This window comes from Vigna unguiculata, chromosome 6 (assembly GCF_037176805.1).
Source record: "Vigna unguiculata cultivar grain cowpea cultivar isolate G323 ecotype 2 chromosome 6, ASM3717680v1, whole genome shotgun sequence".
Classification (NCBI taxonomy): Eukaryota; Viridiplantae; Streptophyta; class Magnoliopsida; order Fabales; family Fabaceae; genus Vigna; species Vigna unguiculata.
Window position 1 is genome coordinate 6531357 of NC_140797.1, and position 15246 is coordinate 6546602.

The window sequence follows — 15246 nt, forward strand, 5'->3', positions numbered from 1 at the left end:
CGGTTATCGAAAAGATTGGGAAAGTGGCTTATAAGCTTCAACTTCCAACTGCAGCAAAGATCCACCACGTATTCCATTGAAGCTTTGTCGAGGCAGTCATGACCGACCATATGTTCCCTTACCCATTTGTAACAGTGACATTTCTCCCCTTATTCAACCCGTGGCAGTTCTAAATACACGCATTGTCATCAGAGGTGACCAACAAGTTCATCAATCCATAATTCAATGGGAAAATGGCTCCACAACAGAAGCTACGTGGGAAGATTCTACTGTTATGACACGGGCTTATCCTCATTTCCACCTTGAGGACAAGGTCGATTTCGTTGGGGGAGTAATGTAAGGATAATGCAAAATACGGATGAGGTGGAGTCCGTTATTAGCAAGCCAGTACAGAGAGGCCACGTGGATGAGGGTGTGGAAATCATGACCAAGAAAAAAAGCACACGATTCAAGAAAGAAAGTGGGTGGCTGAAGGATTACGTGAAGAAGTAGTTGGTATAAATAGAATAAATGTAAAAATGAAAAAGGAGGAAAAACTTTTCGTTAGACTCTTTCTTCTCTCTCTATCTCATATACTGTTTTCTGGAAAGTGGTACGGATATTCTGTTTGGAGAGAAATTTTCCTTGCTTTCATGGAATGAGAATATTTCCTAATTTCGTTGCTCTTATTCTGGCTAGTATTGCTTTTGTTGAGTTAATTCTGTCTCTTATTTTTGTTGAGTGCTTACACATCCCTCCCCTTCACAAATCTCACATCAAACTTACGCAAAACAACACACATTCATTAATTCAACATTCTTCCTAACTCACATGCAATGCAAGGACTTATTAGCAAACAGCGTTAACATTATCTGACGAAGAAATTTAATGAGTGAACAGAGTTGAGAGCTGAGGAGAGAAGCGCAGCCAAAACTACCACTACACCACGATGAAGAGAACAAACAACTTCAGGTAGCGAAAGGTTTGGGACGAAGAAGAGAAGAAAAATACCTTTATGAAATCAGCTTTGGTTGGGGTTTGGGGGTGCTGCGCCGTCATTAGGGTAAATGGAAAAGGTAGGATTCGTTAAAATTAAATAGGAAAGAGAGGAGAGATGAATTTTTTATATTTTTACTGCTGTACCTGATCAAATAGCCAAAGGCTATTTATGAAATTTCGAAAATGATTGGAAATGTTGAAGAAATCTTGGAGGTGCAGGAAGAAACCTATTATTTTCCAATTATCAATGGTAAACAAACAACACTTAATGGATTCCCTTTATTCATGAAATGTATATACATTCAATAAAATACAACAGAATGACATCTAGCATTGTGCAATGAACAACTCGAATATTACCACCGATATTGTACCAGGTTTCTGATTGAACTTCAAATGCAGTTCTTCCTTCTCCCTGTGTTTCCGTGTGTTCAATTTTATCTACTGGATAGTGACTAAAAATACAGAAACTGACAAACTTTACAAACTCATATCATACAATGGAAATCTTGCAAGAGAGTACTTCGATGTACAATTTTGCTTTGCCTTTCAGAACCGTTTTCTGGGCTAGCAAGCTAAGCCTGTGCTTGATTCAAGGGTTGACTTAGCAAGCCACAATAAGCCAGGATCATTCTTCTTTAACACCAAGTAAGCATCTTCCTTCCCAAGATTGTCAAACATAACATCTTCGCTGAAGCCGACCAGAAATAGAATTTCCAAGGCAGCTGTAGCAGTAAAAATGAAAAAGATAATACCCCAAATTTTAGCATATAATATTAGCATCAGCTTATAGAAAAAATCACTTCACACAAGCACTACTAAATTATAACTCATGGTCAGAAAGTACAAACCTTTATTATTTAGAATGTTCCTCTCAATGACTGGATTAGCCTGTAATCAAAATGTTTGTTATATAGATATCATTTATTTTTTTGAAGTTAATCTTAAGATATAACATTATGTACCTTCCGCAATCTCTTGTACTTTTCCACTAAAGGGTGTTCAATCACATTCCTGCCATCAGATTGAAGCAAAGATATCGGAAAAGGAAAAGCTTAAAGCATAACTAAACATAAAATTACTAGAAGTACTTTCTAAAAGATTTTAAAGCAAGCCGTTCATTGAGAGCTCAACCAACATTTGCATAAGCATACCTAATTATTTTCAGGAGAGTTTGAAGGATCGAAGTGGCTTGCGTTGCACTAACTTCACGTCTTAGCATTTCCACAGCCTTCAGTAAACGGTTACAAACAGCAGTTGAGGTATCATTTATTCTCTGAAATTCTTGATCATCAGGATCAGGTTCACTAGTTTGCAGTGTAGACAATTCTGGTGTGGGAACCACATCATTCAGAACAGTTTCTGCATCAGATTTATTTTTACATAAGATTCCCCATGAGCAGGTTGGTTGTAAACATTTCTTTCATTAACTTAATATCCAATATTTAAGTAGAACATGGAACCAATTCAATGAAGCAACAGTTCGGACAGAAGGGTAATGCTTCAAGCTACGAGACCTCGTACCACAAGATCCTTGTCCTATTCGAGTAGCTAAAGGATTAAAGGAATACTGTGTTATTAGCATACACGATTCTCTATTTATAGGCAATAGTATTGATACAAATAAAGGAAACAAAAGAAATATAAAACATAATACCTAAAATTAAGGCTATATAATATTTTCCTATTTGCATATTAAAATCTTTAAACTCCCCCTTGAGTTGGAGTATAAATGTCATATGCACTGAGCTTGTTACAAACACAGATATAACTAGCTAATTAATATTCCAAATACCTTAACTAGCTTCTCCTCCTTATACCCTAACAGTATATTAGACAAATTGCTGTCAATAATTCCTTTCTTAATCTGATAACACAACAGAGTAACTGATTCTGTTATTTTCAGTTACTCTTCCCTCTCTATATATTTGTTTTTTCTCTCTAGTGTAAATAGATTAGTTAACATTTTCTTTGTAAAATACTTTTCACAGTTTATCAATATTCTTTCCCTTTCTCTCTCTGTGTTTCTTTTCCTTACACGATAATCAGAGCTACTGTCATGGCTTTTGAAAATTCTTCTACAACCCACTACTGTCATGGCTTTTGAAAATTCTTCTACAACCCACAACTCCGAAACCACCACCGTTACCTCCTCCTACCACCCACAAGCTTTCAACACACCTATCTCCCACAAACTTACCACTGAAAACTATCGGGTAGCAACAAGTGCTTGCCAACTTGCCACAATCAGAGGATTACAACTTTTCAAATTCTTGGATGGTCAAGATACCCCACCCAAATACCTTAATCTTGATAATGCGCTTCTCAGCATTGTTTAGATATTGTTTGATATTATTAAGATATTGTTAAGATATTATTAATCACAATATCAAACAATATCTTCTATTTATTCTATTTTTTCAATTACTCTTTTTAATTGTAGCTCTCTCTACTATAAATAGATTATTACCCTATGTGTGGTTTATACACAAGGGAGATTAATCTCAAACCCCATTTTCTTTATTCTCAACATGGTATCTAGAGCTTAAAAGTATTTTTTTTTATCGCCCCTGTCGTTGCAACCATTGTCTCCGATGTCGCCATCGTCGTCGCTGGAGTGCCAGTTCCGACTGGCGACCACACAATTCTGATCGCCCCGGCCAGGTGACCTCAAAGCCAGAGCCGTCGAAGCAGCTACACTCCCTCACACGTCGTTCGAAGCCGCGCATCCTCCTATTTCGCCACCGTGCTTGGCAGCGCGTCACCCAATGTCTCCGACAGCGATCACCTGCGCCAGAATCGTCTATTCCTACTTTTTCTGGATCTGGTCTTGTTGATTCAATCGGACCTCTTTGGTATTTTAGGGGTTTTTTCTTCTTTCCTCTCTCTTCTCTTCCTCCATGGCATCTTCCGCTACCTCTTCCAGTTCTGAAATCTCTTCTGGTGTGTCTGACCCGTCCATCTACATTAACTATGTTAATGTACACTTATCCATTGACAAGTTAACTGGCCCTAATTATGCCACATGGTCATCAGACGTCCGATTATGGCTTAAGAGTCAGAGGTATCTTGATCATCTTGCCCCGAAAGCACGTACTCTCACTCCTGCTGAGGACGACTGTTGGGAAACCATTGATGCTCAATTATGTGTGGTTCTCAAGGGTACTCTTGATCCTTCATTAAAGCAACTTTTTCATTTCTACAAAACATGTGCTCAAATCTGGGAGCATGCCAAGTTATTATACACCAATGATACTCAATGTCTCCATGGTGTATGTTCTAAATTTGCAGATCTTGTTTCCTCTAAACATCAAACCTCTATGACTGATTATATGGGCAAAATCCATGCTCTTTTTCATGAGTTCAATGAGTTATTGCCTCCTTCCCCCGACCCTGCCACGAACTGAGTTGTTAACTCAAGTGATCAGCTAGCAGATATTTTTACTAAGTCTTTACGGTAGGGTTGGCAAAATGGGCCAAGCCCGACGGGTCAGCCCGCCAGCCCGCCCTAAAAGAGACGGGTCGGGTTAGAAATTTCAGCCCGTCAACCCACATCAACCCGGCCCGCCCAACCCGTCAACCTATCGAGTCAGCCCGCAGCAAGAGACGGGCCAGCCCGCGACCCGTTTTCACTTAAGAAAGCATGTGCTGTTGTTTCTCACCCACTCTCCTTTCATTCTCGTTCTCTTCTCTTCTCACTCTTCCCGTTCTCTTCTCACTCACTCTGGTTTCTACGTCGAACTCCACCACGACACTGAACCACGACTCCACAAGCGCAGCCATCACGTCTCCAATCGTCCATCGCGAGATGCGGCCACCACACCAGGACGAATCTCGATGCAACCACCACCACGAGTCTCTTTCTCGAACGCGACCACAACTTGTCCATGCTATTAGAGGCGGACTGCGACGATCGACAGTCCCAACCACCAAGAACATGTTCGTTTATGGGGGATTTTCCCTTATTTTGCGATTTCCCTAATTTTTTGCCCTAATTTACAATTTCCCCTAATCTGCTTTGCCCTAATTGCGATTAGCCCTAATTGTTGGTCAAGGTCTTGCTCTGATTTTCTTTGCTTTTGTCGATTGCCATTGCTTCCATATGCCGAGTGTTTCTGCCATTTCTATTGCTTCCATTTCTTGAGAGTTTCTGCCATCTGTTGCTTCATTTGGTGATATTCCTACCACTGTTTAATATGTATATTGGTGGCATTCATATTTCAAATACTATGTATGATTATGGATTTTTTGTTTACGTTATTGAAAGTAACAATTTGCCTTCCACTTTCGAAAACAATTTAGTGCATTTTCGTTACTTTGGCCCTTTCTTTGTCCAGACAGTACACTTTCATTTTCAGTGTTCTATTCTTTGATTCAGTGAATTATTATGAAAGTTTAAGTTTTGAAATTTGGCCAAAAATCTAAAATCATGAAATAGAATCATGTAGCCGGCGGGCCGGGTCCAAAAATTCAACCCGTTTCACCATACCGGGCCAACCCGGACTGGCCCATATAAAGCGGGCCAAAATCGGGCCAGGTCAAAACGGGCCACTGGCTAGAATTGATTATATTTGTAACAAGCTTGGCACATACAATTTGTATGCTCCAGCTTGAGGAGGAGTGTTAGATATTGTTTAGATATTGTTTGATATTATTAAGATATTGTTAATCATAATATCCAACAATATCTTCTATTTACTCTATTTTTTCAGTTACTCTTTTTAATTGTACCTCTCTCTACTATAAATAGATTATTACCCTATGTGTGGTTTATACACAAGGGAGATTAATCTCAAATCCTATTTTCTTTATTCTCAACAAGGACTATGACAATTTTGTCACTTCCATTCTCACTCGCACAAATCCTTACACCATTGAAGAAATAGAGGCCTTGCTCTTTAACCAAGAAGAGCGTCTCGAAAAATACAATATCATTGATTTTACTGTTATCAACAACACTATCATCTAAGGTTCCAACAACACCTATCAAAATAAAGGTCCTCAATACTACCGGCAAAACAACAAATCTACAAACCAAAACAACTACTTGTCAAGAATCAACGTTTCAACAATACCAAGAAAGCTCCAAGAATTTCTTGGCAGCAACAAAAACCACAATGTCAAATTTGTAACAAGTTTGGTCATACTGCCAAACATTGTTGGCACAAGTTTAAACATGATTTTCAACCTTCCATTTTTGCTAACCAATCCCAACTTTGCTCCTCATAAATTCATGATGGTACTCCTTCACTTCTAGGAACACCCTCCACTCTAAATGATCCTCTTTGATATCTGGATAGTGGAGCCACACACCATATGACTCATGACTCTAATAATTTTACAACTACGCAGGAAATTACTGTCACTCTAGGTGATGGAAGATGTATGTCTATTTCTCACATTGGTTCTACTACTTTTCATAGCCCACACACAAAAACAGAATTGTTTTTAAAAAATCTTTTGCACGTTCCTCATATTTCAAAAAAATCTAATCAGTGCTTCCAAGTTTCCTAAGACAATAATGTATATTTTGAATTTCATTCTAATGTATGCTATGTTAAAACTTGGGACAAAAAGTAGATCTAAGGCTTCCTAAAAGATGGATTGTATGTTTTTTATCCATTCCGCTCTTCTCCCACTCACACTTATGTAAATTCTATAGTTTCTTTATGGCATTCCTACCTTGCACATGCTTCTTGTCCATCTGTTCAAGTGTTGAAACAAAACAATATTCATGTTGGCAAAACTGATACTGCTATTTCTAATGTCTTTTGTGATACTTGTGTTCAAGAAAAAATGCATCAGCTCCCCTTTTCCAAATCTGATACATCTTATAATACTCCTTTAGATTTGGTTACATTGACATTTGGGCTCCTTCTCCTATGCCTAGTACTAGTGGTACAAAATATTACATAACCTTTTTAGATGCTTGTTCTAAACTTATGTGATACTTGTGTTCAAGAAAAAATGCATCAGCTCCCCTTTTTCAAATCTGATACATCTTATAATTGTTACCACTTTGTAGACAACAACTCTCTACTTGTGAAAAAACTTTATTCACCTCTTGTTGTTGATGTTTATTCATACAATATACAATACAATTTATAGACTCACATTTTCTGACCGTTGTACTAAAAACAGCTATAAACGACTATAAACAGCTAACTCATTAACTACCTAGACTCCAACGGCTAGTGCATTAACCACTCACAAGGGCTAGTTTCTTACAACGGCTAGTTACCCATAATGGTTAATACATTTAAGTTTATTAAAAACCCAACAATAATACTCCTTTAGATTTGGTTACATTGACATTTGGGCTCCTACCCCTATGCCTAGTACTAGTGGTGCAAAATATTACATAACCTTTTTAGATGCTTGTTCTAAACTTATGTGGATCTATCTTCTTCATTCTAAATCTCAAGTTTGACCTATTTTATACTTTTTAAAACCTTTGCTGAAAATCAAACTAATCACAAATTAAAAGCCATTCCTCATCTCTACCTAGATTCAGCCACCACAAGCTTGAGGAGGAGTATGAATATACTTAATCAAGTTGTTAGCATCCAACATGTGTCTACAAATAGACGAGTTGGAACTTTGAGGACTTACCCTTTGACTTTTCAGAATCCATAAGACAGATAGTTATGTTTGTATTAATTCAGTAGTAGGCAGTAATGTTTTATGCCAGTTAGTACTATCTACCCATAGTGCCAAACCTATAAGGGAGTTAAAATGTCGTGTAAAGTATAGAAGGTGGATGCACCTCAGTAAGGAATACCCTGTGCACTTGATGCATGTTCTTCAAGTATGGTCTATAAATCAGATTATTCTAGTAAAAAATGTGTGCGTGTGTGTGTTTAATCCTTTAGTCCAATAGTTTCCCTGTTTTAAATTGCTGTTTTCTGGTTCCAAGTAATCATTGTTAGGTTTATGATTATAGAATGCTCATCCTTGACTGGATATGGCTACACAGACTACATATTACTGGCGAGCAATTACCTATAATTGGAGCAATAGATTCCGTAGATGCTTCTGAAGTATCTTGATTAGCAAGGGATGCGTATTTTGCTACCATATTACCAGTACTTGTCTCAGATTGCAAAACTTGCCTTACACCAAAATCATTAGGTTGTTCAAAAGTCTTGCTATCAGCAATTCCTGAACTAACATCATAATCAACAGCTTTACCATGATGAGAATCATCTGGATCAGGCTCGTGATTCATTCCATTGATAATATGATCATCGGGGTCAGGCTCACCTCTATGTTCTTTGTTATCAGTGACAGCCATTTGAATATCTTCAATTTCTTTGGAGGCAGATATCATGCAATCAGATTTTTTTTCACTCAAACTATGACTAGAATAACCAGGATCCAGATCTTGATTCAATTCAGACCCTCCCAGCTTGTTTGGAGACACATTAGCCAATCGATGGTAAGCAGCAGCAACTGAAGATTCGCGTGCACTTATTAGCTGATCTGTCCTGTCACCTCCAAGCTTCTGAGGAATACTGCTATTGTCAGCTATAATGTCGTCTTCATAGGTTGAAGTATTCCTTAATCCACTCAAAGTGCGGCTTGCAGATCTAGTCCAGTCTAAACTAGACGCTTCTTGATTTAACTGTCAAGGAACAAACTGAATCATCATATGGCAATAAATCAGAGCATAATAAAGGAAAGAAGGCCAAACACTCAAGCATATGGACTCACCTGCTTATCCAGAGCATAAAAGTTCGCATCATGTTCAGAGTATACCATGTGTGCCTGAAATAAGTTTGTTCAATAACTTCCATTTATGAAATACACAGTAGAAATTTATTTTTTTCCTTATTTTCATACTAAAATTACTTTAGGATCAATAGAAGAAAAAAAATTGCACTTCAGGTGTGTGCTATAGTGATAGAATATTAAAGGTGTATGTGAGAAGAAATAAGAACTGAGTTAGTTAGTTAGTTAGTCTGTTAGTAGGTTGTTGGGGAATGAAAGTTTGTTTTAGGAAAAGTATAAATAAAAAGGGGGGTAGTGTTGTAAAAGGGGGAATCGGTTTTGTTTTTGTAAGTGTAAACAGGAGTCACAACAGATCCTGTGAGGGGGGAATTGTTGTCTTTCCCTGGACGCATTCTTTGATAGAATAATAAAATTCTGTTTCTGTTTCTTTCTGTGTTGGTGTGAGTGAGTTCTGCCCGAGTAGCTTGGGTTTCTAGCTCTAAGAAACCTAACATATAGCTTACAAGTTCATGCAGTAGAGTTTTCTTGATGCTTTCATATTTCCTGAAACCTTTGAGGTCATCAGTCCGTAGGCGCAGTGATATTTCCTCTCCATGATTCTGTAATAAGAATGAAAACAGAAAGGAGAATTCAACAACAGGACAATGACAATCACTTAATGCCATGTTTTGTCATCCTGTGAAATCCAATACCTTGTTAAAACCAAGAATGCATTTTGGGTCCACACCAACATAACCAACAGGAGCCATCTCCGTCATAATTCCAACACGCCATCGATGCTATATAATATGCAAAACATCTTCAGAACTTGTAGCATATTTTCATTATAGCACAAATATATACAAATATATATTAGTTCAGTCAATTAATTTGGGTATGAGCAGTATACCTTGTTCATGACAGCGACAATTCCAGGATCTGCAGCAAGCATGTGCATTCTTTTAAGTGCTTCAGCAGCTGGAGGATTCAACTGAAAATAAGGGAAAGCAAATTCATCCATGATCAGTTGACCTCCATTAAAATTTTTACATTATGAGAAAGGTGGCAAAGAATATATTGGAAAATTGATAACAGTAAAACAATCAGTTAATAAGGCAAAATATCATATTCATAGATTATGCTTTTCCAGTCCCAAAGAATAATGTATGATAATTTTTACCAAAACACAATATATCATTAGTACAATATCAATATCAAAGCATGTGCTTAACACAGACTAATAATAGAGTATATAAAACTATTCAATAATAAGTTTATGATGTCAAAGTGCACCCTAAATTGCCTATTGGTAGGAGTAGTTTATGTTGCTAGTTGTATATGTACTTTTACTTCAGATTTGAATTTCAAATAAGGCCTCTATACAATTTAGGTAGTTAAGATCAATATCAGATTATTCAAATCTGATCTGATTTTATTGTTCTTTATTCCAGTTTATTTGGGTAGTTAATTTCAAGACCAGATTATATGAATCTGATTTCGTTCTGTTTTATCTTTTCCTTTATAGTGAGAAGAAACGAGCATATTTTCTCATTCTATCGATCACCACCATTATGGTATTCACTCTTATAGCCTTAGGTGGTTCTCCAATGAAATCAGTTACAAATATGGTTAGTTTTCTGTAATTAGGAAATATGTACAGCTAACAATCAGGGATTTATATCCCTTATTACTCTTTATTTTGTAATTTTAATTATTAATAAACAGATAAATCCTTTTCTGCTTTGACACATTCAATAAATCTTACAAAATTCATGGCTACATCACTCATGTATTGCATAGAATTGGAAGTAGTTGCAGTAAACCATCCCATGATAGAGTTTGAGCCTTGTTTCTTAGACAAACATCACATTCTTAGTTCTATTTTTGGATCTACCCCTATATTCCTCTATAGTATAATAAACTTGAAATTCTCTTGTAAATTCTAAAAAACCTGAGTGGCCTCCAATGTTGGAATCATGAAATTCCTGTAGAATTTAGGGAATTTTCGTGGATTCTTTATCTAATACTAGCCTCCCCATATAGTGCAACCTCAACCTCTATAGTTCAAAGCCTGCATGAAACCCAGCTTCTTTCAATGAATCATGAATTCTGCCTCTCAACCAAGCATCACTAGAGAGAGTGTCGACCACTCTATCCTCTGTTCCAGCCTTATATTTCTTCAGAGATATGATTTTATTACATCAAATAAGGAGATATCATATAATTTGACAAGGAAATTTCTTAGGAAATATTTCCCTTTATTAGATATTAATTTTGTTACTTATTAGTATATCTCTTTTTCTTAAGAAGATTTACAAATGTGATGATTTCCTTAGGATATAAGCAAAGCCATAAAGCACTCCATTAAATGCCAACTTCCCTGATTGCTAGTCTATGTGGTTACATGATTATTACAAGAGATCATGAAACAGAGAAACTAGCTTTAAAGGAAAAATTGGTGACCCAATTTGAAATGGAAAACTTAGGAAAACTTAAGTATTTCTTTGCAATATAGGTTTCTTATTCAAAAATGGCAATTTTCATCACCCAAAGAAAATGTGTCAGGTCTCCTCAAAGAAACAAGTAAGGATATAGAACCTCAAGAGTTCTGATTGAACAAAATCATAGAATTGGAAGAGAAGAAAACTCTCCTCTAGAAAGACCCAATATCATATATTGTTAGAAAAACTTATTTATGTAAATACTATGATAAGCCAATTTATGCATAATATGTAGACTTTGCAAGTTCTATCACCGATATCTACCTCTGGGCACTTAATGTTTATGGGAGAAAGTCTAGTGACCTAGAGAAGCAAAAAACAGGATAAGGTATCTTGTTGAAGTTACAAAGTTGAGTTTTGAGCCCTTTCCCAAGGTGTGTATGAAGGACTTTAGATGAAAATTGTTCAACCTCAAGTCCATTAAGATAACATAGTTAGGGTCAATCACTGCATCTGAAGTATTGTCAACTTTAGAGCCTGGAACTCTTTCACTGTTTTTTCCTTAAAAGGCACTTTGGAAGATTGAAAGAGAAGGTGTATTTAAATTGTCTTTGACTTCAATTTCTAAGCGATTTGGAACTATTGGAGTACCAGAACAAAGATCATACTAGATGACCTAAGAATAAAGGTTGACATCGCAATGTAATTGTATTGTAAAAACAAGTCAGTCATGACCAATGTTCATAACCTAGTACATAATGGGACCAAACATATTGAAATTAACAAGCACTTCATCAAAGATAATCTTGACAAAGGTTTATTGGTTACAACCCATGTCCTTACAAGACTCCAGTTAGCAAACATCTTCACTAAGGGACTTCCATAGGCAAATTCCAAGATCTTGTAGGCAAGTTGGAAATGATCAATATTTATTTACCAACTTGAGAGGGAGTGTTGTAAATAGTGGATTATTAGCATAAAATACACATCCAAAAAAATATAGTAAGCAATATTATTGGAAAAGGGAACGGAAGAGGGTCCCCACAAGTCACTATGTACTAAGTCAAGAGGAGAATTAAATTAAGCTTGAGACATTACACTTCTGAAAAACAAGACACATTACATGAGAATGTTGGTGCACTAACCTAATATGCCAAGTGAAAGGAGTAGGCGCAAAATTGGTACATATGTTAGAGAAACAAACAAATTGTTACACGCATTTTTACAATGAACAAAAAGGTAACAAATAACTAACTAGAAGTATGAGCAAAATGAAGACGTGGAAACTGAACTGATAATGCAGTAGGTTTTATAAATCTTATCATCACATTCTAACAAGTCATATCACATCAAATCAATGCCAATTTTAGAGTATTTTGCCTCTATTTTCTCCCTCTATTCCTGAAACTTCATCATTTCAATAATAATCACATAGTAAAATGATGTTTACACTCTTGGAATACTTTACCAAAACACCCTATTACTAGTTCCTAGTAACAATGTAAATGCAGGAGTATAAAGTGATCTAAAAGATAAATATGAGTTCTGTGATTCTTTTATTGAACACAAACATTAATAATCATATAGCAATATAGTACCTCTAATCCTGGAATTTGAAGTGTGCGAAATTCACAAAATATATACTGCCCTTGTGGGAGTTTTAATGAAATATGAGGTCCATGTGAAATTCTCTGTTTCACTCTCTTCTCTTCATCCTCAAATCCAGCTATTCTTAAATCTGTTTTCGAACTTTGAAGAACCTCTTCAACCTCATTAGTTGACACACCCATCATGATAATTGACCTGGCCTGGGGAATAAAAATAGTGACTTAAGTCAACATATCAACCGTTTTCCCATGGTATAATAGTGATAATTACTAGCATTGATAAAACAAACACAAAGGATGTATATGAATAAACAGTTCAATCGCCTTGTGAAGAAATGAATTTGGATCATAACATTAAAATCACCGTCATTTGACTGTAAAATGTTCTTCGACAGAAATGCTAGTTGGAAGAGCGAATATCAATGTGACATTTTAATCAAACAATAAAAGTAGTAGCATTTTTTTTTTCCTTTCTATATTAAAAACCGAGTAAAATTGCAATCCAGGATGGAAGGAATAAATATAAAATGATAATTTGTAGAATAGTGATAATAATTGAAAATCAATCAATGGAAAAAAAAAATGATAATTACAGTAACAACAAGGAAAGTAGAGAATGACTGTCTCAGCTTAGATATTCCCAGGAGCAATGCTCATTACAAAGAGTAAGTCTTCCTCAACAATGGCTAAAGAAAATGTCCAAGATATTCTCAAATGTCACTCTCCCAACATACGTTTAAGACAAAAAGTCTATTACTAACACTCCCCTTCTGACACCCCATAGGCCCTACTAAAATAACCAACTCCTCAATCACAATGTTCCCACCAGCTCACATGCTTCTTACTAAGCTTAACTTGTAACTCATACAACCATTCCATTAGATTTGGGCCACCTTTTGTTGACAACTTCACATGACAATTGACCAATGGGTTCAAGGCTTGGACTCTTATCAAATACCATTTTAAAAGAGCCAATTCACTCAAGTCTGCTGAAGAATGTAATCAATTTCATAACCCAGAATTAGAGGTTCCATCGTAGGTAGTTAACGATAGTTTGGTTCAAGAGAAATTTTTACACCTGAATTTTAGATAAATAGCACAAAAGTATCATGAAACTCTCGTCCAATGGACTAGGGAAAACCAGTGGGATGACCTGAAAAAAACTATTAAGGAAAGCAGCAAATACAATGCAATGATTCATAGAACAATAAAAACTATATCCATGTCAATGAAGACCATAAGAACAATATTTTTCATGTAGTTAAATGTTAACCCACATGATAGAGAATATGGAAATGGCAGTACCTCAGTAATTGAAGCTTCCTGCAGACTTAAAACTGCATGCTCTGCTGAAAATGGAGTCAGTAGTTTTGACGCTCTACCAGAAATTTGTGGAACAATGAACCGCATCGTATCTTCATTGATATTCGTTAACTTTTGCAATTCCTGTCCTAGATCCTTAACAGTGGCACCTATATTCATCTCTACAACAAATTTCTTTCCCCTCCATGTAACAGAGACGTTAAGCAGGCTCGATTGAGGTTGCATATTTAATCTACAAGAATCTAAACAGGTCCAGTCATTTTTCACTGATTATACTTTTGGTACAAACAAGGTCCTAGAAGGAATATTATAGACACCTAAAACATCTCTCTCTCTGTCTAGGTATGAGTACAGGGATACACGAAGGGTTAAACTACCGAGTAAATTAACCTCGATCTTCAAAAAAATTTCCCTTCCCACATATTTGAAAAATTAAATTGAACAATTTTTATAAGGGCACCTCTAAAACTGGAAAGCAGCTAGGGATCCCAACACAAGAAATTTTCACAAATTGAACCACAATTCGTAAGAGAGTAAAGCTCAAAAACTTCATATAGATACATATGCAACCAAATTTGAGAAAATTTAATCACACCAATCCAACAAATTAACTCAAAATGAGTATAAGTAATTTGACAAATTTTAAGAAACTCACAACTTCCATAACCAAATTCTGAAGAATTAAAGAAAGTCTTGTGAGAATTCATAATTCAACGCCGACCTCAAACCACAAAACCGATAAAATGAAGAATAAAATAAAGACATAGTTTTTAACAAAAACAGATCCATGCAATAATAGTATGGAGAAAAGAGAAAATTGACATGATCAGAACTGAAATTACACAAGCAGGGGGAGAATTGAGTTACCTGACGCGAAGGAGTGAAAAATTGAGGAAAGATGAATGAAAATTATAGGACAGGGAGACGGACGTGGGCGCTCGGCATATACACACAAAGTGGAAGAATCTAGATGTCTATTTATATTTTGCTATTAATTAATAAATAATTATTAATTAATCCATTACAGTATAACGAAATAAGTGAAGTCAAAGTAAGTAAAAGAAAATGGATGAAAAAATAATACTAGTTATTACACTAATGCGATGCCCACATAATATTTTTTTTATGAGTATAATTTAAATTAAATGAGCTCATAACTTTTATTAACTAATTAGAGAATTTATATT

The 15246-nt window shown here is 35.9% G+C and overlaps 1 protein-coding gene across 3 annotated transcripts; it reads right to left on the reverse strand.

The window, feature by feature from the left end:
- Positions 1 to 1229: 1229 nt before the first annotated feature.
- Positions 1230 to 15042, reverse strand: LOC114187685 (zinc metalloproteinase-like protein). Of its 3 annotated transcripts, none has more exons than XM_028075995.2 (12): positions 14927 to 15042; positions 14042 to 14301; positions 12728 to 12937; positions 9599 to 9679; positions 9402 to 9488; positions 9213 to 9308; positions 8692 to 8745; positions 8242 to 8602; positions 2133 to 2340; positions 1944 to 1992; positions 1830 to 1869; positions 1230 to 1703 (listed from the first exon to the last, which is right to left on the reverse strand). In XM_028075995.2, exons 2-12 carry the CDS (start codon positions 14282 to 14284, stop codon positions 1546 to 1548), a joined length of 1587 nt encoding a protein of 528 aa, XP_027931796.1. In that variant the 5' UTR covers positions 14285 to 14301; positions 14927 to 15042; the 3' UTR covers positions 1230 to 1545. The 3 variants fall into 3 exon arrangements, with proteins under 3 accessions (XP_027931796.1, XP_027931792.1, XP_027931793.1); XM_028075991.2 differs by having other exon boundaries at positions 7981 to 8602; XM_028075992.2 differs by having other exon boundaries at positions 7981 to 8602; positions 14042 to 14291; positions 14927 to 15013.
- Positions 15043 to 15246: the final 204 nt, after the last annotated feature.

Bases quoted from the DNA above. Each gene is read 5' to 3' on its own strand.
- LOC114187685 (XM_028075991.2), bottom strand. From the start codon at position 14,284: ATGCAACCTCAATCGAGCCTGCTTAACGTCTCTGTTACATGGAGGGGA. The intron at 9,680-12,727 runs GTACTATATTGC...CCTTATTTTCAG, and splicing joins TTCAAATTCCAGGATTAGAG to TTGAATCCTCCAGCTGCTGA. The intron at 9,489-9,598 runs GTATACTGCTCA...CATATTATATAG, and splicing joins TTGTCGCTGTCATGAACAAG to CATCGATGGCGTGTTGGAAT.